Source organism: Copadichromis virginalis, linkage group LG16 (assembly GCF_057382275.1).
Source record: "Copadichromis virginalis isolate Kocher_CV1m ecotype Utaka linkage group LG16, C_Virginalis_male_GT1.1, whole genome shotgun sequence".
Taxonomy (NCBI): Eukaryota; Metazoa; Chordata; class Actinopteri; order Cichliformes; family Cichlidae; genus Copadichromis; species Copadichromis virginalis.
The window spans coordinates 9,217,321-9,237,534 of record NC_140633.1 but is presented as its reverse complement, the minus strand read 5'-3'; the positions used below and the strand labels follow the sequence as shown (position 1 = coordinate 9,237,534).

The following is a 20,214-nucleotide window of genomic DNA, read 5'->3' as shown; positions in this document are numbered from 1 at the left end:
TTTGCGTGTCACAGTGAAATAAGTGCAACCCACCCATTCTGGCTTCTACAGGTTATAACTGATTGATAACAATTAAGAGCTGAAGTTTCGAGTTGCCAAGCAGTAACCAAGAAATATAAAGGAGATGTGTGCAAACCTGATGACAAGCTACAAGAAATGACTTACTGCTGTGCTTTCCTGCAAGTACTAAGCCACTTAATGACACACTATTGCATTCAATTTCTAACTTTTATGTAATGTGCTTTTTCTGGATGTTTGGTTTATGTTATTTCTCTTTTTAAAATGATTGTAAGTTTGCTCAAAAAATGAACAAAGTCAACAGGAGATCAAATAATTACTTCTCTCAATGTATTTAATAAAAGTGATACAGTGTTTATCTAGCATTCATGACTAATGCTGGGCAGACACTGTGCGATTTTTTTTTTTTGCAGTCGCGCGATTCAGCTCCTGCTCAAACTGCACGATTGACTCGCAGGGGTTAGAAGTTCGCAGGTCACGATGCAGGTCTCACACTATACGACCAGATGCTCTGATGCGACCTGAGTGCTCACACTGTGCGTCCATAAAATGAAGGTTATAACAGAAATAATGTTGCTTGCTCTCTCTCTGTCTTTCACTCACACACACACACACACACACCACCACCATCAACTTTGCTAAATTGCTAATGAAAAACATTGGTCAGGCAGCTGTGATTGAGCAGCAGTGTAAATCCAACTATTTTCACGGTTGTTGTGTCGTGATAATTTTGTGAGGCCACATCGAAAAGGCTCGGATGAGCTTTCCAAAGTTCTACAAGTTGTGCCTCCATCGCTTGTGTCCAGATCACACGCTGCACTGCCGTGCTGCGCCGTCTTTTTCGCTGACATTTGTGTTTGCGCGTGCGCAGTGTGAGAAACTGCGGTGACACCCTCACGACCAAGCGATTGATGATCGGGAGCTGGTCGTGAGGTGTTAATCGCGTCTCGTTACCCCACGTATACTACACGATGCACGACGCACGATGAAGGCCAAAATCGGGCCGATCGCCAAAACGGTCGCACGACTCAAAAATCGGCTCAAAATGGGCCAAAAATCACACAGTGTCTGTCCAGGATAAGATGGTGAGTATGGTATAGCTTCCAGACAACAATTGGTGCACTACGTTAAGTCTCTTAACTTTAAACTGACCTTACAGAGCAAAAAGAAAGTGGAATATAAAACAGTTCATGCTGCACCTTTGTTTCAGATCTGTGGCCTCGTGTAAAATTCAGATGTTCTGCCAAACTTTGTGGATTACGCAGACTTATGTCCAGTTTCATTGCTAAGGTTAAAACATCTAAGAGGCGGGAATCCTAAATACCTGGACAAATAAAACAATCTAGCTATGACTACAGGTAAGTTTTATGTATTTAGTTTAAGAACATATCTATACCTTAAAAGTTAAAATAACAGAAACACAAGGGAAGAAGACTTAAATAAGAACAAAAAAAAGTTTGAGTATTCTTCTTTTCCCTTTTACTTTGAAGGTTAGCCTTGCTTTCCCCACATGTGATGATATGTGAGATGTATAAAAACAAGCCCCCCCCCCTGTCTACTTCTACTCTGCTCCCACAAGGACATTGAAATATTCATGAGAGATCTGCCTGCTAATCCAGGAGGATGGGGGGAAAAGTCCACCTGCCGAACTCATAAGGTTTCATCCCGATTCTGATTCTAAGGTTTCATTTCAAACAGCCTTGTTTTGTCGCTAACGTGTGATTTGTCATCTGTTCTTTCTTTATTTTATTTTTTTATTTATTTATTTAGGACAGTGCATGTTAATGAACATAAATGTAAAAAAAAAAATTACATGAATGTAAACATACCAGATTATAGCCAAGGGCTAATTTCCATCTGTTGTCCTCAAGCATAAAAATAGACATAATAATTCATAAAAATTCATCATTCATTCATAATAAAAACTCCATCACCATCTGTTCCCAAAGAAAACATTAAAACTATACAACTCATACATGATCACACACTTGATTTTCCATAACCAGTTTAGTCTGCTGGCAAACAAAAACAGGCCCAGACAAATAGTCATTGTCTGGGATGCTCACGTGTATGTGTGAGTGTAGACAGATGTGTTATAGTGCAGATGACTTCTGTCAGATTTCAACAGCCGTTTCTTCTTAACAGTCACCTTCTTCAGATGCTTTTCCTTTTAAATCAGTCCGACTGTCATTCACACGGAGGGTAACGCTTACAGTCAGCCTCCTCGGTAATTACAGACAAAGAAAGGTAAATGACTTTCTGTCTTTTCCCCTCTTTGCCAAGATGCTAATCAGCCTCCTTTATCAGGTTAATGTTTTCCTGTTTGATGCGGACCAACAATCTCTGTTAACCCCGCACCAGTAGGCTGCCGGCAGTCTCTCTCGATCCCTATCTGTCTCCTCATCTGTTCGCTTATTGACAGGCGAACATCAGTCATCTATTGGGGTCTTCCTGGTGCTGCCGACCTCGCCGCATGTGTAATTAGAGGCAAGCTGGCTGTCAGTCACGAGGATATTTGATGCCTCTGTCGCAGGTCATTTGATTAAAGTCTCCACCAGTAATGGAGGACAGCAGGTAGGACTGTCAGGACAGAATACTAATGAGCAGCCCGCAGGCCTGATGCTGTTCTTTCCGACTCTACAGTGTGATCACGCAGGTCGTCTGGGTGACAAAAATAAATGGGAATAAATGAAGCAATTAAAGCCGGTTGTAGTGATACACGGTTATTGCACACATTTGAGCTGGTCAGTTTGTTTCATGTGTCTAGGTGGTTGTGCAGAACGAATGGAGCAGAGAGCAGAGCAGCTTGTTGGTGAGCGTCCGCATGATAGGAAAGGTAAAAGAAGGCCTGTCCTTCTGCCTCCACTGAGGCTCTCTCTGCCAAAACTGCACACTTGAGAGCACGCTGAATAACAAACCAGCTTTTCATCAGGTTTTCATTTGTGGTAGCCTGTGCTCCCTCCACTCTGGTGCTTTTAAATACAGGGAGCGAAAGAGTGCAGCAAGTGCACGGTTCAAAGGGAGGCGTTGAAAGTTGGGCATTTTCTCTTTCCTCTTTGGTGGGAGTCTTTTGTTTACTGCTCGGTCGCCTGCTGCGGGGATACAGCACGAAAGCTTGGCTCGGGAGACAAACATCTCGGCTATGCACTAAACAAACTCTTCTGGTTTGCTCTTCCAATCCCGTTTACATCACAAACACTTTTGGTGTGTTTGGGGTCTTTTTCTTTTTCTTCTTTTTCTTTTTTTGGCTGTGCAGAAATGTGAAAGGTTCCCGCAGGTGGTGACAGCTTGGGTGGGCCCATTGCTTTCCAGGCCTGAGGGTGAGCTTGATGTGGCCTTGTGGTTGCTGGGGTTTTTATTTATTGCTCTTTTTTCCTGTGTTTAGGTGGCTGGATGGCCTGGTCGCTGTGGTCGGCCTGTGATGACTCAGGCCTGCAGATGAGGAGTCGTGTGTGTGGTGCTCAGGGCAACACCCCCTGTGTGGGGAACAGCACTCAGCGTAGAGACTGCAATGAAATACCCGGTGAGCTCTCAGATGCATACTGTAACCGTGAAGCGTCCGTCAACATTCTCATCAGAGCTCAGTGTTGGCCTCTCAAGAGCTCCTTGCGAGCGTCCTTCCTTTTTCTCTGATTTTGAGGGAGCAGCCTGTATTTTATTTTGTGTCCTCGAATGTCACCAAACACGCTGCTTTTCACTTATTCCATCATGGCTTTAGCTTGCCTTTGTCACAAAAACTCCATGATGCTGTTTTATGGGAAGTTGTAAGCACACATTTTTGATGTGCAAAGCGAGGGTACACAAACAGCTAGCTGTTCTAGTGGCTCAGCCTTGTCTGTTTTTTGTTGTTTTTTCAGATTTTGTACATTTTGTGTCATTTTAATGGCAACAAAACTGACTGACAACACAACTAATAGTTACCCCCAGGAGGCTGACAATATTTTCAGACACTTGGAGCATTTTGACGTGCTCTGAAAGCGTTGTCAGTGTGGGGAAAAAGTGTAAGTCATAGTCAGAGGGCTTATTTGTATTCAATGACAAAATATCTAAGTGGCTCATGCTTGTACTTAAAAACGAACCTGTTGTAGGAAGTCATTTTTAAGCTGTGCTGGGATTTGTGAAACATGACTGGACCCATTGTGACAAACCCTTCTGTTAAATAAGGTAATCATTTAACAGAATATCAATATTTGGTGTCCTTGTATCAATACAATGCCCACCCCACACTCAAACCTGAAAGGTCTTCTACTGCAGCTTGATCTACTGGTACCAACAGGTGTGTGAAACAACTGGTAATATGGGCTACTCTTACTCATGTCTATGCAGTTATTAATGTTTTTTAGAGAAGACAAAAGTCATAATTTACAAACTGAGCAGATGGAATGGAAGTCGTGTAATTAGTTAGTTGATCAGTTGTGTGTGTGGTTGCAAATAGTGTCTCTCGAGCAGAAGGAAGGCTCCTCTCACATATATCGCTCTCCATCCTGTTTTGCGTTTGACTTTATCTCTAAAGTTTCTCCACTGCTTTGATGTTATTTTCGGGGTTTTGTTAAGTGCGCTGCTGTTATTCATCTGACATGCTTTCTTCTGTTGATAAAATGAGTTACCTCTCCAAGATGTGTAGTGTATGCATGCTAACTGTGTTACAGCCAAAAGCTTTTGCTTAGACATTGTTATGCTCATTTCCGACTACATACTTTTATTCTTGGACTGTTATTAGAATACCTTTGCATGGTTTACAGTCATGCTGATTTTTCCTATGTATACTTGGCCTCTGTGCTTTGGTGATCTACTACAGCAACAGTATACACATTTATGAGATAAAATAAGAAAAGCATACCATGTCCCCTTTTAGATAAATGATAATATTGGCACTCTGCCCTGCAACTGATCAGTTTATTATCTAACAATTCTCAACTACACAAACCAAAACCAGGGCTAACAATCTTCAGTATCACCATCATGTTAGTGCTTCGACATCAATTTGTGGGTTTACTCAAGCTTAATATGAGGCACAACTTCAGGATTTTATTTTGCCAAGATTTTTGATTTGCCAAATCTTCACTGGCAGCTCGCTCCAAAAGCCATAACTTGTTTGTTTGTCCAGGTTGTACGTACGCAGAATCAGCATCATCACAGTCTTCATCCTAAAACAGATATCCATAAATAAAAGCACATATTGTTTGTGTCTTTGTAGTCGACATCCTCTTTGTGCACAAAACTCATTTGCTCATGTTGACTAACCATAATTAAGTCCATGTGAATGCAATAAGTTAGCAGCTGACCCAACTGGCCTCGGCACACCTTGTTTTGCTGATGCCGATTTCAGAAAGTTTCTCCTGAAATGATCTTTCATGGCCTGCCAGCATAGGCCTCTCCAGGCTAAGAATCCCTAATGAGTCCAGACGAAGGCGATTAATATTAATGGGTTGTCACAACAGCAAATCACATCTAATTTTATTGCAGATTTCAATGAGGCGAAGGATGGATTTGTTAAGGTCACTTGCACAAGGGAGGCAGCTGTGAAGAAGTTGAAAATTTAAAAGAAATTCAGTCCAATGAGGAACTGCAATATTTAACAACTGAAAGCCACAGGCCTTCCTGCTCCTCCTCTTCCTTTGAAGAAGCTCAATGAGAGTGGAGCTGGTAGAAAGGTCGTGCTGTACCTGTAAATGTTTGTCCTGCCCCTTAGTTTCTATCACAGCATCTAGACAGGTTCAGTTCAATGGGGCTGTTGCTTCTCGCTCAAGTCAATTTTCCTCTAGAAATTCTTGAAATACCCTGATTTTTAAAAGCAAAAAAATCTCCATGGACCGTTTGTGCATCATTGAGGAGACATTTAAATTTTTCATTTACCATCTTTTTTCAGCATGTGTCAACTCCCCTGATGTTGCAACCAGTTGTTGTTGTGTTCTGAAGGCTGTTACACCAGGGAATGCGTGTGTGTGTGTGTGTGTGCATGCATGTGTGTGTCTGACTGTGTGTTCCTCTCCTCTCTGCAGTCATTCTCCCTGCATCTGGTTTTGATAAGGACCAACACTGTGGAGGTAAGTGGATTAACAGCTGCCTCCGCTTCATCTCCCTGTGCATGTTCAGGGTTTTTCTTTCCCCCTGTATGTTTCCACAGATGTCTGTCCATGATGTGTGTTTTCATACATTATATTTGTATATATTTATATGTCCATTTCATATGTGTTATTATAGTCTGTTAGAATTCCTAACAGCCAGTCAGGAGGAGGAAGGACAACTCTTTCGTTTCATGTTTTTAATGGCCTCATACCTACTGATAGAAAAGTCCTACAGATGTTTTAACTGCACTGATAACAAAATACATCAGGAAAAGAACCCTGGACGGTCGTATTTCAGTCTTGCTTTATATTCTTATGAGCAACTTTAGTGGGTACACCTCAACTGGTCATTAACTTAAATATCTAATCAACCAACCACATGGCAGGAGCTCAGTGCATTTAGGAATGAAGACATAGTAAAGATGACCTTGTGAAGTATTTGATTGGGGAAAACAGTGATTTAAGTGATTTGGTTGCTGATGGATGGTCCGAGTATTTCCCTGCACAACTAACTAGTTCACCTGGGCCAACCTTTATATCCTGCAAGACCCAGGTGGCCTATGTTACCTGACGATCCTGCCATGCCAGCAAAACAGCAGACCGGGGCTTTAATAAGTGGGGGAGGGGCTTAACATCACCCTCCTTAAAAATCACGATTCCGCGTTGACACTGCAAATTATTCTGAAACGAGAAAACAAAAAAGCAACAATAGAAGGCAACATTAAAATGGCTTCCACACAACCTGGCCCACAAATGAGCTGACATCCACCCCCTTACTAAATCCAATTTTCCTACCACAGGAACAAATTAAGTGGTGGGAGGTAAAAGTGAATGTTGGCGGTTATAGGAATACGAGGCAAAATGGGTTCTAATTACAGGAGATTTGGTATACAGAAAGGGAAAGTAGTATCTGCCCCAGAAAGCAAATCTTTGCAAATAGGTTCAACACGAAAAAGAAACAGTTAACCTAACAGCAAGTGAAAGTCTACTCATTGGTACCTAAATGAGCACCAGATCTCATCACAAGTGCTGCCATATAGTCTGCAGCTATACACCCCCCACACAACACTGGATTTAAAGTATGAGCGTCAACCACAGTAGCACACCAAAAGGTTCCTCCAAGCAAAAACGTCAATACTAACCAAAATGGCCAAGACGGCAACAAAGGGGGAACAAAGCTACAACAAAGCTCAAAGCAAAGCAGATAATGGGTCTACAACAAAGCTACCAGACCAAACTACCAAGTTTAAATATTTCACAGCACTATTCTAGTTCAACTTTGGAACTCTTACCCTTCACACATTTTACCAGTTACACTTTGTCAGATAGTTACACCAGAAGGCTGGTCCAGCCATGTGTCCAGTAAGGCCACAAATCAACACGACAAATATGTTGGTGAAGCACTAGACACAGAGTTTATGCTCCCTAGTCCTAGTTTTTTAATACAAGTTGATCTTAACCCTAGTCTTCAGACAGATGCATATGCACCAAAAACAACGGTGCCAAAGAGCAAACTAGCAAGTTTCTGGAAACCAGATAAATGCTCCCAAGACATTGTCTTCAACAAGCTGTCACACTAAAGAGAAAGCGTGGTTGGTCTCCTATTGAGATGAACCATTACAAAAGAGATGCATGGCTCAGAGACTTGTGTGGCTATACTCACCAAAAGCACAATGAAACTGTAAATTCATGGGTTTAACACCCAAGCACTATGCTATTGCTACTCTCTTCCAACATCAACCACAGAATACCTAAATTATTGTAACCGATCCAAAGAATTCTATCTTGTGTGGAACTCCCTAAGATACTCTTCACAATGCTAAATACCATTACTACTTTAAGCTGTACTCAGAACTTAGTTCAACTTGCATAAGCATTTAGCAAACCTAAAGCTAAGTTAGTAAGTCAGCACTGACTCAAAGTTCAATCTTACCAATGGGTCTAAAGATCCCGGACGAGCCCCCATTTGCCACAAACTGGTTCAAAGTAGGTGACACACACCTTCACACAAGAGGTTTACTTAAATATTTAAAAAATATATATTAAACATAACCTAACCAAGAAACAGATCACCAATAGGTTAAAGTCAGGTGGAGTGGAAGAGAGCACCTGAGCAGTTTACCTGGGCCAGCTTTTATGGCCTGCAAGACACAGGTTATCTGGATTAGCTGATGATCCTTCCATGGCAGCCAAGCAGCAGGTTTGGCTTTATGAGTTTGGGAAGTTTTTAACAAGGTAAATGAACACTCTAGTTTGAAAAAATGTGAATTTCTGAGCAATTATTTCATGGTATTTCAGAGTTTACGGGTTAATTTAATGCATTACACATGGTAAATATGGGTGTTGAAAAATGTCCTTTTTCAAGCTAATAATATGTACTCAAGCTTTGCTAACACCGTGTGTCATCTTTATTTTGCAGCATTTACCTCCATCCACCTAATTGCCACTGGTGTTTCCTGTTTCCTTGGGGCGGGGCTGCTATCTTTCCTGATCTATGTGTACTGTCAACGTTTCCACAAGCCTTCTCAAGAGTCTGCCATCATTCATCCCACCACCCCAAACCACCTCAACTACAAGGGCAATACCACGCCAAAGAATGAGAAGTACACACCAATGGAGTTTAAGGTAAGTGAAGCACACAATATTATGCAGAAATACAAATGAAAGTGCTGTTTACTTGGTGTTATTCAAATACACAAACACGCACACAATGTAAATATTAAGGATTCAAGGGCAGTGGGTGTGATTCATGTTTTATTTAGAGCTTTTATTAATTCATTTATCTCAATGGTGCAGTACGCGCAGAAGATGAATTACTGTTAATTTCTCTTCCTTCTCGCTCCTATACGGAGTCTGTATGGCTTTACTACCTGCACCAAGCCCTTATGAATGGGGCTCATTAGCTTTCTAAAGCATTAGTCAGCCTGCGACCTCCCACTACTATCGGTCTACTGTGCATTCACATTTACAGCAAGTCAAGAAGCTGTTTTCCTTAGAAGCCTGTAGACTTTTAGTGACATTTTGCATCCTTCAATTGTTTTACTCTCTGATTGAGTTGGGATATTGTTATTGCATTTCTTGTTCCTGTTTCTGCAAGATGCTTTTGAGAAACAGCTGAAAAAATTATCTTAAACTCTTCTTGAGCAAAACTAGGAGGTTTGATTTTTCACTCCAAAATCAGAAATTGTATCTGTCGTAAACATTCTGGTTAGGTGTCCTTCCCTCCTGCCTCTCTGAATGACCGTAGAGGATTCATTTATATTTTTAAAAAAAATACTACAATGATCATTTAACAATTGCATCTGCACCTCCTCCTTCTTGTGAAGGCGGCTGTATAATATGCAGTTTTGGGCTGTCACGGACAAACTTACAACTACTACTCTACAAACAGGAATGCAGCATGGCGATGTCGCGCTAATCATTTTGATGCTGGCCCTTTAGTGGAAAAAAATGCAAATGGAGTAATGGAAGTAAAATGTTCCAAATGAAATGTTTGTAATTCAAACAAAGAATAAAATCCAGTTGACTTGTGGCAGCAGAAGCTTGTTTGTGTGATGTGTCCTTCAGCTGTTATCATGACTGCGCCAAGGGGGACGTAGCATGGAGACAAATAACGGAGGAGTAACAGCCATGCATCTTGGCACCGCCTCAGTAGGTATTTTCATCATACTGTCTCCATGCATCAAACTTGATGTCCTAGCCAGGTTGATTAGATCCAAGTCACACAGTGTGGACTGTAATGAACTTATAAGGTTGTCAAAATCTTGCAGTGTAGACACCTTAAGGAAAGAGGCTGGATGGGATTTGGTCCCGAGTGCTTCAGCCATAAAAAAAATCCCCCACATAGAAGAAAATCTATGTTACGTCATGATATCTCTCACAAAGGACTGGGCCATCCACATTTTACTATTGCAGCCAGGCACTCACCAGATGATGTCAAATAAGTCTGTGAGAGTTTTGAGTTTAAGGCCTGTGGGATGAGGTTCAAACTGGGCCATGCTTTTTTAACATTAACCTCGTGTTTGCAGTCTGTTGGTGTTTGTCACTAAATATCTTTTTTAATAACATTTCAACTCAACTTTAATTATATAGCGTCAGTTTAATGACAGTTGCCCCAGCGCTTGACATTGTAAGGTTAAGACCCCAACAATCAGACGACCCCTCTGACAAAGCACTTGGCAACAGCGCTAAGATAATCTTCGTTTTAGCTGTGAATGTGCTGGTCTTTGCTTAAAGATGCATGTTAAAAACTAATTTTAAAAAAAGAAGAAGCTAAATTCGTGTTTCAGGGTTACATTTGGACAAATAGAGGCCCTTTTTTCTCCTTTCCACACAGACCGTTTACCTGCCAGACTGCAAACTGATTTTATATATTCGCACAGTATGTTGTCTGTTTCTAGAGGTTACTGTGCACATCAGACCACAATTTGGTTAGGCTGTCCACCTCACAAGCATCATGGCATATGTAAAGATGGTCACTTTGCTCACTATCTTCTTAGTAAAAGCCTGTAATATTAAAATAGAAGTATCATAGTATTATAAAGCTATTTTAAGTCTGTACAAAACTTATTTTTTTGCCAGCCAGTGTTTCCAAGCGCAGATTCATCATTCATCATCAACAAACGTGGTGCCAAATAATTATTTCTCATCCCAGTGTTTTTTGATTGTGTCAGCCTCTCGATACTTGTTGTCTTCACTGTTATTGTTGGCGGTTGTGTGGATGTGTTGCTGACAGCCATCGTGGTGTTGAGAGCCCGAACTCATTAGCTTTAATGACCAGAGGGGATAGCCAGACTCTGCTGGATGTGCATCCGATGTCACCATGTAGCACTACGGCACTGTTTATGCAGTGGCTTCCCTCTCCTCCAGGCCAATTTATGTTGCCCACTGTTGTGCATTTCACTGACTCTAACCTGATTATCTTCCTGCCCTGCTCCCCAGAGCTGTTCAGATGGATTACATTAGTCTAATGCTTCCCCTGGAAAGTGTTTCACCTTATGGTCGGCTTTTACCAGAGACTCAGCAAATGCATAAGAATAAAATGTGGGTTTTAGACTTGTTTTTATTTGAGAGCTCCAATGAATTCCCGCCATCTCCTATATTAAGAGCATTGAGTATGCTTGACAAGATCCAAATTAAATTTGTTAAATTGGTTTGCTTTGGTTATGAATACACTTTCGCTCACACAATAACCTCAAAGCTACTGGAGGTATTTTATTTACCTGCAGGGAAGATTAACTTCTATATTATCTGCACCTCTGAGGAATGCAAAACAAAACTGTCCACGCCAAAAACCCTATTTCTGTCTCAAGAATTCCATCTATAATTGAATCCTCAAAACTTGGTCTGAAAGTGACTGAAAATATATTCCAGTGTTGCGTTATTTTCCAGATCTACATGTATGAGGGATTTTCCAGAAGTGGATGCCTGTATCTGTAACGAAGCAGATTGAGCTGCATAAGAGTCGAGTGTACTTCAGTAAAATAACATTTATTTTGGAAAAAATACTTGACAAGCTCATTTGCATTGGAAACATGCTGAAGTATTTTTATTGCTTTGGCAGCCAAACAACTCGAGGATATATTCACATTCACTTCCTCACCAAGTTAGAAGATAAGATTACTCATGTGGGTATAATAATTATGAGGCTAAAGACAAAGACAGTTGGCTTAGCTTAGCATGAAGATGGTAAATAAAGGGGATGGCTTACTTGGCTGTTTAATGTTTATAAAATATTGTCTGCTGGCATAGTGTTTCATAGTGTGCATATGATTTTAATGCGACTTTCTTCCCTTCTGTGTTATTTCAGACACTGAATAAAAACAACCTGCTGCCAGATGAAAGATCCAATTTCTACCCAACACCGCTCCAGCAGACGAACGTCTACACCACCACCTACTATCCCACAGCGCTCGGCAAATTTGACTACCAGCCCAACTCATCCCCATCACCGTGCAGGACCTACAACCACACTAACAATAGCTGAGACCCGCCCCAAATCCGGCTCTCCACCCCGCTGCCCCAAACGGACGCCACCCCCCAATGCCATGGTGACATAACTGAACCGACATGAACTGAAGTGTTTTTCAGAGCTTGGCCAAGTTCCTCTGATCACCATCGCCCCCTGTCTTTGCTTTCTAGCCTCTTCACGTTTGTTTTTAAGGGTCTTTTTGGAACTTTCCATCAGGAGATCTGGATTGGAGAGGAATGCCGCTGTCCTATTATAGTCAGGAACTTGTGCAAGCAGCTGGGGCTGTGTTGTTGTAAAGGCCTGACTGGATAACGCAGTGTCAACTCTCAGCTTCATGCAGAGAACTAGTGGAAAACTCTACGAGGACGAGTAACGGCTTTAGACAGATTGTTATTACCGCGCACTTCAGTGCCGATGCCGGGTCGGTCAAGCATCCGCACTTCTAGAGGCTAACACGAACACAATAAATTTAAAAAGAAGAAACATTTCTGTGGAGCTGGGTCACCGTTTTATGCCTCTCCATCACAAACCACATTTTCAGCTTGTAATGAACTTCGAGTCCCTCGACAGCAAAAGCAGTTACAGAGAACAAAAAGCACGTATAGCTACGTCCTTGCAACACAGCACAAAGCAAGAGAACAACAGTAAAAAAGAGAAAGCTCAATGAAGTCAATGCTGGAGTAAATTAGAGATCAATATCAGCTCGGTTGTTTGGGGGAGGGGGATCCACGCCCTTCATTGTTGCTATTTCACACGACAGAAAAGATAAGAAGTTTGGGGTTGATTAGGGTTTGACTACGCTTCACATCATCCTCAGTCGAAGGAGAAATATACCGCTTATGAGTCGAGTCCCTTGTCTTTAGTGGGCAGGGATATCGACTCCTACAGTCAAAGCACGGAGCGTTGGAAGCGTTCTGAACTGTAAAAGCTTTGGGAATTCCGTGGGTGCCTGTATGCAATAGAAGGCAGGGGCGAGATTTGTTTTATTTCTACTTTTTTTTCCTCTATTTTTTGTTTTGCTTTTCAAGAACAATACAGACTTCTGGAAAGGAATTGATTGATTCTCCAATTGATTCTCCAATGGATGCATCGATTCTGCTGAGTGCTAAATAGCCCGGTGGTCATATCAAATATGGCCAGTGTGCTGAACAAGTGGATTGGGTTTTCTATGATGGTAGAATAAGCTAGTAGATTGTCACTTGTTCATTTTTTTTTTTTAATGTTTGTTTTTCTAAGATGATAATTGTTTTATGCTCAGATGAGCTGTAGCATAGGAAGAAATATTTTGTTAAATAAGATAACTAATTATTTCTTGTTTCTCTAATTTCCATTTCACTGAATGAACACATTCCTTTTGTTTTTGATTGTTCGGCTTTGTGACCATTGCATCTTCGATACATGAAATGTTAACACACAAAAAAAATAAAAGGATTTCAATTATATTGTTTTTGCAAAGAATGTCAAAAAATATCGATCTGGACCCTCTTGAAGAGAAAAGAAAATTGCTGAATTACGCTTGCCTAAGTTTACCAGTGAACATCAAAAGGGATGCATGCGTGTCTGAATGTAAGTGTGCTTGAATGAGCAAAGAGAGCCTACTGTATTTTGTACAATGTAAATGCTTTCATACATATGACTATGACGTCTGCAAAGCGTGTGTATGAGTGTGCGTGTGTGTGCGTGTGTGTGCACTTCTCCACATTGTGTTGCAGGCATTCTACTGTTTCCTTTTCCTGTTTCATGTCTGAGATGTTAATCATTGTAAGTTAAAGCATCACACCTCTGGTCCGTGCGGAGGTGGAATGGACGTTATTTATAGTCAAAGCTTGGTTTATAAAGGGCATTCTCACAGCTATATTTTATTATTATTGCCTGATCGATGAATGCTAACCCAGCAATGCTTTTCAGTTCAGCTAATGTACATGCACGAGATGAGAGCTCTATCTGTATATAGGAGCGACAGCCTTCTACCCATTTAATGTCCTTGAAGACAGTTGTGTATATGTATCTGTATATTGTATAGCTAACACTGTTTGTTTAAAAAAAAGCCTTATAGTTGTTTAAAGAGAAAAAAAGTACAGCAGCTAAGTACACACCAACCATGAGGTTTGTTTGGGGACAGAGCTCCACAACGTGACCGACCGCTTGTGACTTGTGACCTTTCCCAGCTGCTCAAACACAAAATCTCCAGAGTCACATGAACCCGGAATGAAAATAACCCACCAATGAGAGTACCGCGTATCATACGCTGGAAATGATCATTTATAACGGCGATATGAAATTTAAAAAGATGTCATTTTGATGTAAACTCAGCTTGTGGTCAGACGGGCGTTCAACTGACTGGTCGATCTCGAGCTCTGTCCCCTGCGATGTGAGGCTCTGTGTCCTTCTATGCAACTTACCAGGTGTACTGTTAGACCTGTCATGTAGACAAATGTATAGTAATCACTGCCTTTTAGACACTGTGAATTTTTGGTACCCTATATTTTTGTATATTGTACATTATCAAAGGACAATAAACCTTGATGCCAACATAAAAAGTTAATAGGTTTTTGTTTTTTGGGGGGGGGTTTTTACTTGCCAGTAGCTGAAATTCATATTATCAAATAGGAAATGTAAGCAAAAAGTCAAAGATGAAACAAGAACTTCCAGATTCTGCTCTGTAAGTAGGAAAACCTGATGCAAAGTCCTAATGATGCTTTAGTTAGACTATAATAATTATACCAAACAGGAAAAGAACCATTGGACAGCAACTCAATGCATTTATGACCTGCTGAAGTTCAAAGTGAGCGTCAAAATAGGGAAGAAGGTTATTTAAGCAGCTTTGAAAGGGGCATTGTTCGCAGCAGACAGTCTTTCAGAAACTGTTGATGTGCTTGGATTTTCTCTTGGGTTTACAGAATATGGTCTGAAAAATAGAATATCAAGTGATTGATTGGCAGGTCACTGAGCAAACTGCCTGTTGATGTGAGAGGAGAACGGTCAAACTGCTTTGAGCTGATAGGAAGGCAACTATTTGTTACATCTAAGGTATGCAGAAGAGCATCTCTAAATACCAAACATGAAGCAGATGAGCTACCCAAGCAGAAGACCGCACTTGGTGCTGTTCCTGTCACCTAAGAACTGGAGACTGAGGCTACAATTCCCAAGCGGGTCACCAAAACTGGGCAAGAGAAAATCAGAAAACTGGTCCCGGGTCTGATAAGTCTTGATCAGAATTTGGTGGAACCAACATGAAAATACTGATGTTTTGTTACTGACCATGTCCATCCTTTTAGGACCACAGTGTACCATCTTCTGATGGCGGCTTCCAGCAGGATAACACACCATGTCACAAGGTTTAAATCCTCTCACACTGGTTTTATGAACATGTACTCGAATGGTAAAAAAAAAAAATGGTTCCAATACAGCACTTTTCTACTTGAGCACTCAAATCGCTTTATACGATAGACCTCATTCACACAAACATTTTTCTCTCTGCTTTTTCTAGCAAAGTGCTTTCAATCTAACATTCACACTGCCATGCAATATGTTTGCTCATCGACAACAAAAGTGACAGTCTGAATTTTTATGGTAAAGCCAGAAAGAAAAAGCTAATATAATTACATAAAACTTACGAAATGAATTTGTATGTATTTGTTCCCCTACAACACAGCCAGAATTGTGGCTCCCAAAGACTGGCTGTGTACCCATGTTGCACACAGAATAAACCAGTCACTCAGAGATATTCCCAATCTCAGCCCATTATGTGTAAAGCGTACCTGTCCACAGAATCAACTCATTCTGACCTGTACAAGGCTGGAATGGGAGAAGCTTGGTGAGAATGCGATGACTATTTGAAAATGGAAGAAATATAAAATAACCAACGGTTGTCGTTGGTCTAGAGCTCCATGCAAAACCTTGCCTCATGGGTTCAGGAGGATCATGAGAAAAGTTGTGAATCAGCCCGTCTTAAGTTTGCCATCGATCATCTAAAAGATTCAGAGAAGGCTTGGGAGAAAGTGATGTGGTCAGATGACACCAGAATCAACCTCTTTGACATTAACTCGACCTGCCATGTTTGGAGGAAGAGTAATCCTGGCTGTGACCCAAAGAATTCAATCCTCACAGTTAAGAACAGAGATTAAAACAGGGGTGTCGAACTCCAGGCCTCGAGGGCCGGTGTCCTGCAGGTTTTAGATCTCACCCTGGGTCTACACACCTGAATCAAACGATTAGTTCATCACCAGGCCTCTGGAGAACTTCAAGAAAGGTTGAGGAAGTAATTTAGCCATTGAAATCAGCTGTATTGGATCAAGGACACCTCTAAAACCTGCAGGACACCGGCCCTCGAGGCCTGGAGTTGGAGACCCCTGCTTTAGTGTTTGGCAGCAAGGACTTCTCCACCAAGTACTTATCTCACTCAATGGCATGCAGATCCTAACTTTTATATAATGTGTGGGGGGGTTCTGGATATATGGTTGACATTCTGTCACTCTCTCCATTAAAATGAAACTAGCATAAAAATAAAGACATTTCTTGTAAGCGAGAAAACTTAGAAATTCACCAGGGGTGAAATAATTATTTCCACCGCTGTCTGTATATAATTCTAAATGACACATAAAAGCTATATGCATTACAATATATTTACATTATGATGTGTCCATAAGGCATAGTTATTCGGTATGTAAGCTTTCGGGCAACTCTAACAAACTTAAGCTCATACATCTCCATTGACAATAGATTACAAAACGTTCAAATGGTTTTAAAGGAGAGTAGTGATCTGCAAAGGTTTAACTGTTGGTTGGCCATTTGTTGAAAGTGAGGATAAAACACATTGTTTACCTCATAAAAACTGAGTGGAAATAAGAATTAAAAGACCTTTTTTGGAGCAACTGTTTTGATGAAGTAATTGACATGAGTAAAGGTCAATTAGGACGTCATAATTATTGTGCTAAGTAACACCTCTGTAAACCTATCACTCCATGTAAAAGGACTACTGTAAAAAAAAAAGGCTCCTTTCCATGTAACGGGTGTGTTGTGAGGCTTTCAGTCCCTTCAGCAGTGATTTGTCCTGTTTTGACAGTAGCCTATAAACCAAAACCTTAAAGAAAATGAGAGCAGGAATGAAGTCTATCCTACTGTTAGAAAGAAAGAAATGAGTTTAGTTGAAAGCTGAAAATAGAAGATTTCTGTTGTCATTCACCCTGTTGCTGTTTTCTTTATTCCACACACCCGACCCAGCTGCCTACATGTGTGCTTTGCTCTTGAGCTGCCTAAGGTTCACAGTTTGAAATGCAGAGCCTTCAGCTTTCAGGCCCCTCTTCTGTTAACCAGCTCCCAGTTTGGATTCAGGAGACAGAAACCCTTTCTACTTTTAAGATTAGGCTTAAAACTTTCCTTTTTGATAAAGCACATTGTTATTGCTGGATCAGGTGACCTCGCTTAGTTATGCTGCAATAGGTCTAGGTTGCGGGGGCTGCCCATGATGCACTGTTTTTTTTTCACTCACTATGTGTTTATACACCACTCTGCATTTAATCAATATTCATTTTTAATCTCTGGCTCTTTTCCACAGCGTGTCTTTGACCTGCCTTCCTCCCCTCACCCCCAACCGGTCATGCCAGATGGCTGCCCCTGAGCCTGGTTCTGCCGGAGGTTTCTTCCTGTTAAAAGGGAGTTTTTCCTTCCCACTGTCGCCAAAGCAGGTCATATCATATAAATATATCTATTCTTTGTTGCTTGTCCTTGTCAAGGTCATAGGGGGGCTGGAGCCTGTCCCAGCTACCATATGGTGAGCGGCAGGGTACACGCTGGATGGGTACTCCAGCCTGTTGAAGTGCTAACATGGAGAGATAGACAACCATTCACACTCATGTTCACATCTATGGGCAATTTAGATTTTCCAGTTAACCTAACCCCACTAACTGCATGTCTTTGGACTGTGGGAGGAAGCTGGAGTTCGTGGAGAGAACCCACACAAGCACAGGGAGAAGAAAGGCCACGGCCAGGTGGTAGAATCAAACTCAGGACCTTCTTGCTGTGAGGCAACAGTGCTTATCACCTCGCCACTGTGCTGCCCATCAAATATAAGATATGTGATATGGGTTTTCTCTGTTTTCTTTGTATTTTTGTTGGGCCTTAACCTTACAATATACAGTGCCTCGAGGCAGCTGTTGTTGTGATTTGCCATTATATAAATAAAACTGAACTGAAAATTGAATTGAACTCATAAATGTGGGGACCTACATTGCAACACTATCTCCTGGATGACAGCTGGATGGCAGCAATATGGACCAAAACTATTTGAGCATCAATGGGTAAGGCTGTGTATCAACACAAGCGAAGAAAATGAAACTAACACTACAATTTATTTGGCTAAAATGTATCAGTGTTGCCAAAGACTGAAGGGCTGGCATAATGCTCATTTTTCTGTGTCCCGTAATACCAATTTTGGTCCAACAATAAAACACATAAATATACTGAATGACATATCAGACTGTGGATTTATAGTGCACAGTCTATGTAGTGACAGTAATTTTCAAGGATTTAGAGGATTATCTAGCCTCTTCGGGGACAATAGTAATAATGGTGCACAGGCATAACAATTTTTACTCCCATACAGCAATCCAACCTGATTGTGTCTTTTATAAAATACACATGAATGAGTAAGCAGACAGTTTGTGATCTTGTCCTTCTTGCTATAGGCTTACAAACTTGTCAGCAACCTTCAATTAAAACCACCCACTAAACTCCAAGTTTGAAAAGTGAAGTTAATGTAAACAGGATTAGTTCAGAATGCCAAATAATCAATGTCTAAGGAATAAAGTACACTGCTCTCCAACCTCCAGAAGTCACCAAAAGCTGCACATTGCATGATGTGCATGACACTGTGCATCATCTGAATCCAACAGTTAAATTCACCAGGAATGAGAAAAGAATGAAAAAAAAAATTAAAACATGAAAGATTTTTTTTTTTTTTAAACAGTATAGAAACCACAGACTTTGTATGTCAGAACTTCATTTTTCTCCACAACTTGCTAATGGATCAACAAAAGCACAAACAAGAGTAGCCAGTATATATTTTCCCCCATTTGATAACAGATGCTTTCTGCAGGTACGTGGTCCCAAGCTGCCACTGGCAGATCATTTCCCCACGAACCAGCATTTATGGTTCAGCAGGGTAGGCGCGTTTGTGGTCGGTTGGCAGTCCTGTTGCAGCCGCTCTGTTGTCAGATAGAGGCAATGGACAAAGTATAAGGTACAACAAATCTCTGGGCCACTCTTACTCTCTTTTATGCTATTGAGTTAAGTTATACCATACAAAGAACTGAAGTGAAACCGAATGTTAAACAACAACAAGCTTTTCATGGTGTATTTGTTTAACTTAAAATCGCTGTGTACTCCGCTGTCGCTCCCTTCCCTATTCCAGCCTACTAGTTAACCAACCAAGATGTGCAGACGCATACATAATCGCATGTAGCAGTGCGCAGTTCGGATTTTTGGAGAACTAAACAGGAGCATGGCTTAAATTATTGTCTCACAAATGTGTCAGTATGCTACACACATTTTGGATCTAACAGGGGAATGGGTATGATTTCACTCCTCTCCATGGCTAGCTGATGGACCAACAGAACATGTAAAAGTGTATCACACACTGGTTATACCATATACTTTGTACACTGCCTCCATCTGACAACAGAGCTCTTTGCAGGTAGCCAGGACGGTCACATAATGATTGATTGATTGATTGATTGGTAATTAATTTCAACATGTGAACAATATACAGGTACATTTAGAAAAGAAAATAAGAGAGAGAAAAAATACTACACACAAAAAAATGTTCAGATTAATTTACATGTTGAAAGGGAGTGGGAAGAAGTAAACACTTATTTAATCCCACCCCTTTGCCATAAATTATCAGTTAATATTTAGTCAGCTTCCTTGATATAATTTGTAATAAAAATAGTGAACAGATTTCTGATATACTATATACTATAATATCACATCACATCATGATTTTTTTTTTTTTTTAAATAGAGACATTCACTTAATTTAAATATTTTCCTTTTCTTTATAGTTTGAGAAGATCATATTTTTATAACTCTTTTTGAACAGTTTTATGTTTGGACATTGCTTTAACTCCATATTCAGACTGTTCCATAGTTTCACTCCATG

General features: G+C 40.8%; 1 protein-coding gene across 3 annotated transcripts in view; it reads left to right on the top strand.

Moving 5' to 3' along the window:
* sema5ba (sema domain, seven thrombospondin repeats (type 1 and type 1-like), transmembrane domain (TM) and short cytoplasmic domain, (semaphorin) 5Ba) overlaps positions 1–14,602 on the top strand; it is a 200,121-nt gene extending 185,519 nt beyond the window's left edge. Inside the window, exons 20-24 of one of the 3 annotated variants that reach the window (XM_085435172.1) lie at positions 2,786–2,854; positions 3,404–3,541; positions 6,021–6,065; positions 8,506–8,711; positions 11,896–14,602. In XM_085435172.1, coding sequence (XP_085291298.1) covers positions 2,786–2,854; positions 3,404–3,541; positions 6,021–6,065; positions 8,506–8,711; positions 11,896–12,072 — 635 coding nt within the window. In that variant the 3' untranslated portion in view covers positions 12,073–14,602. The remainder of the gene's footprint in view (positions 1–2,785; positions 2,855–3,403; positions 3,542–6,020; positions 6,066–8,505; positions 8,712–11,895) is intronic. The other 2 variants (XM_085435173.1, XM_085435174.1) reach the window with 2 other exon arrangements.
* Positions 14,603–20,214: the final 5,612 nt, after the last annotated feature.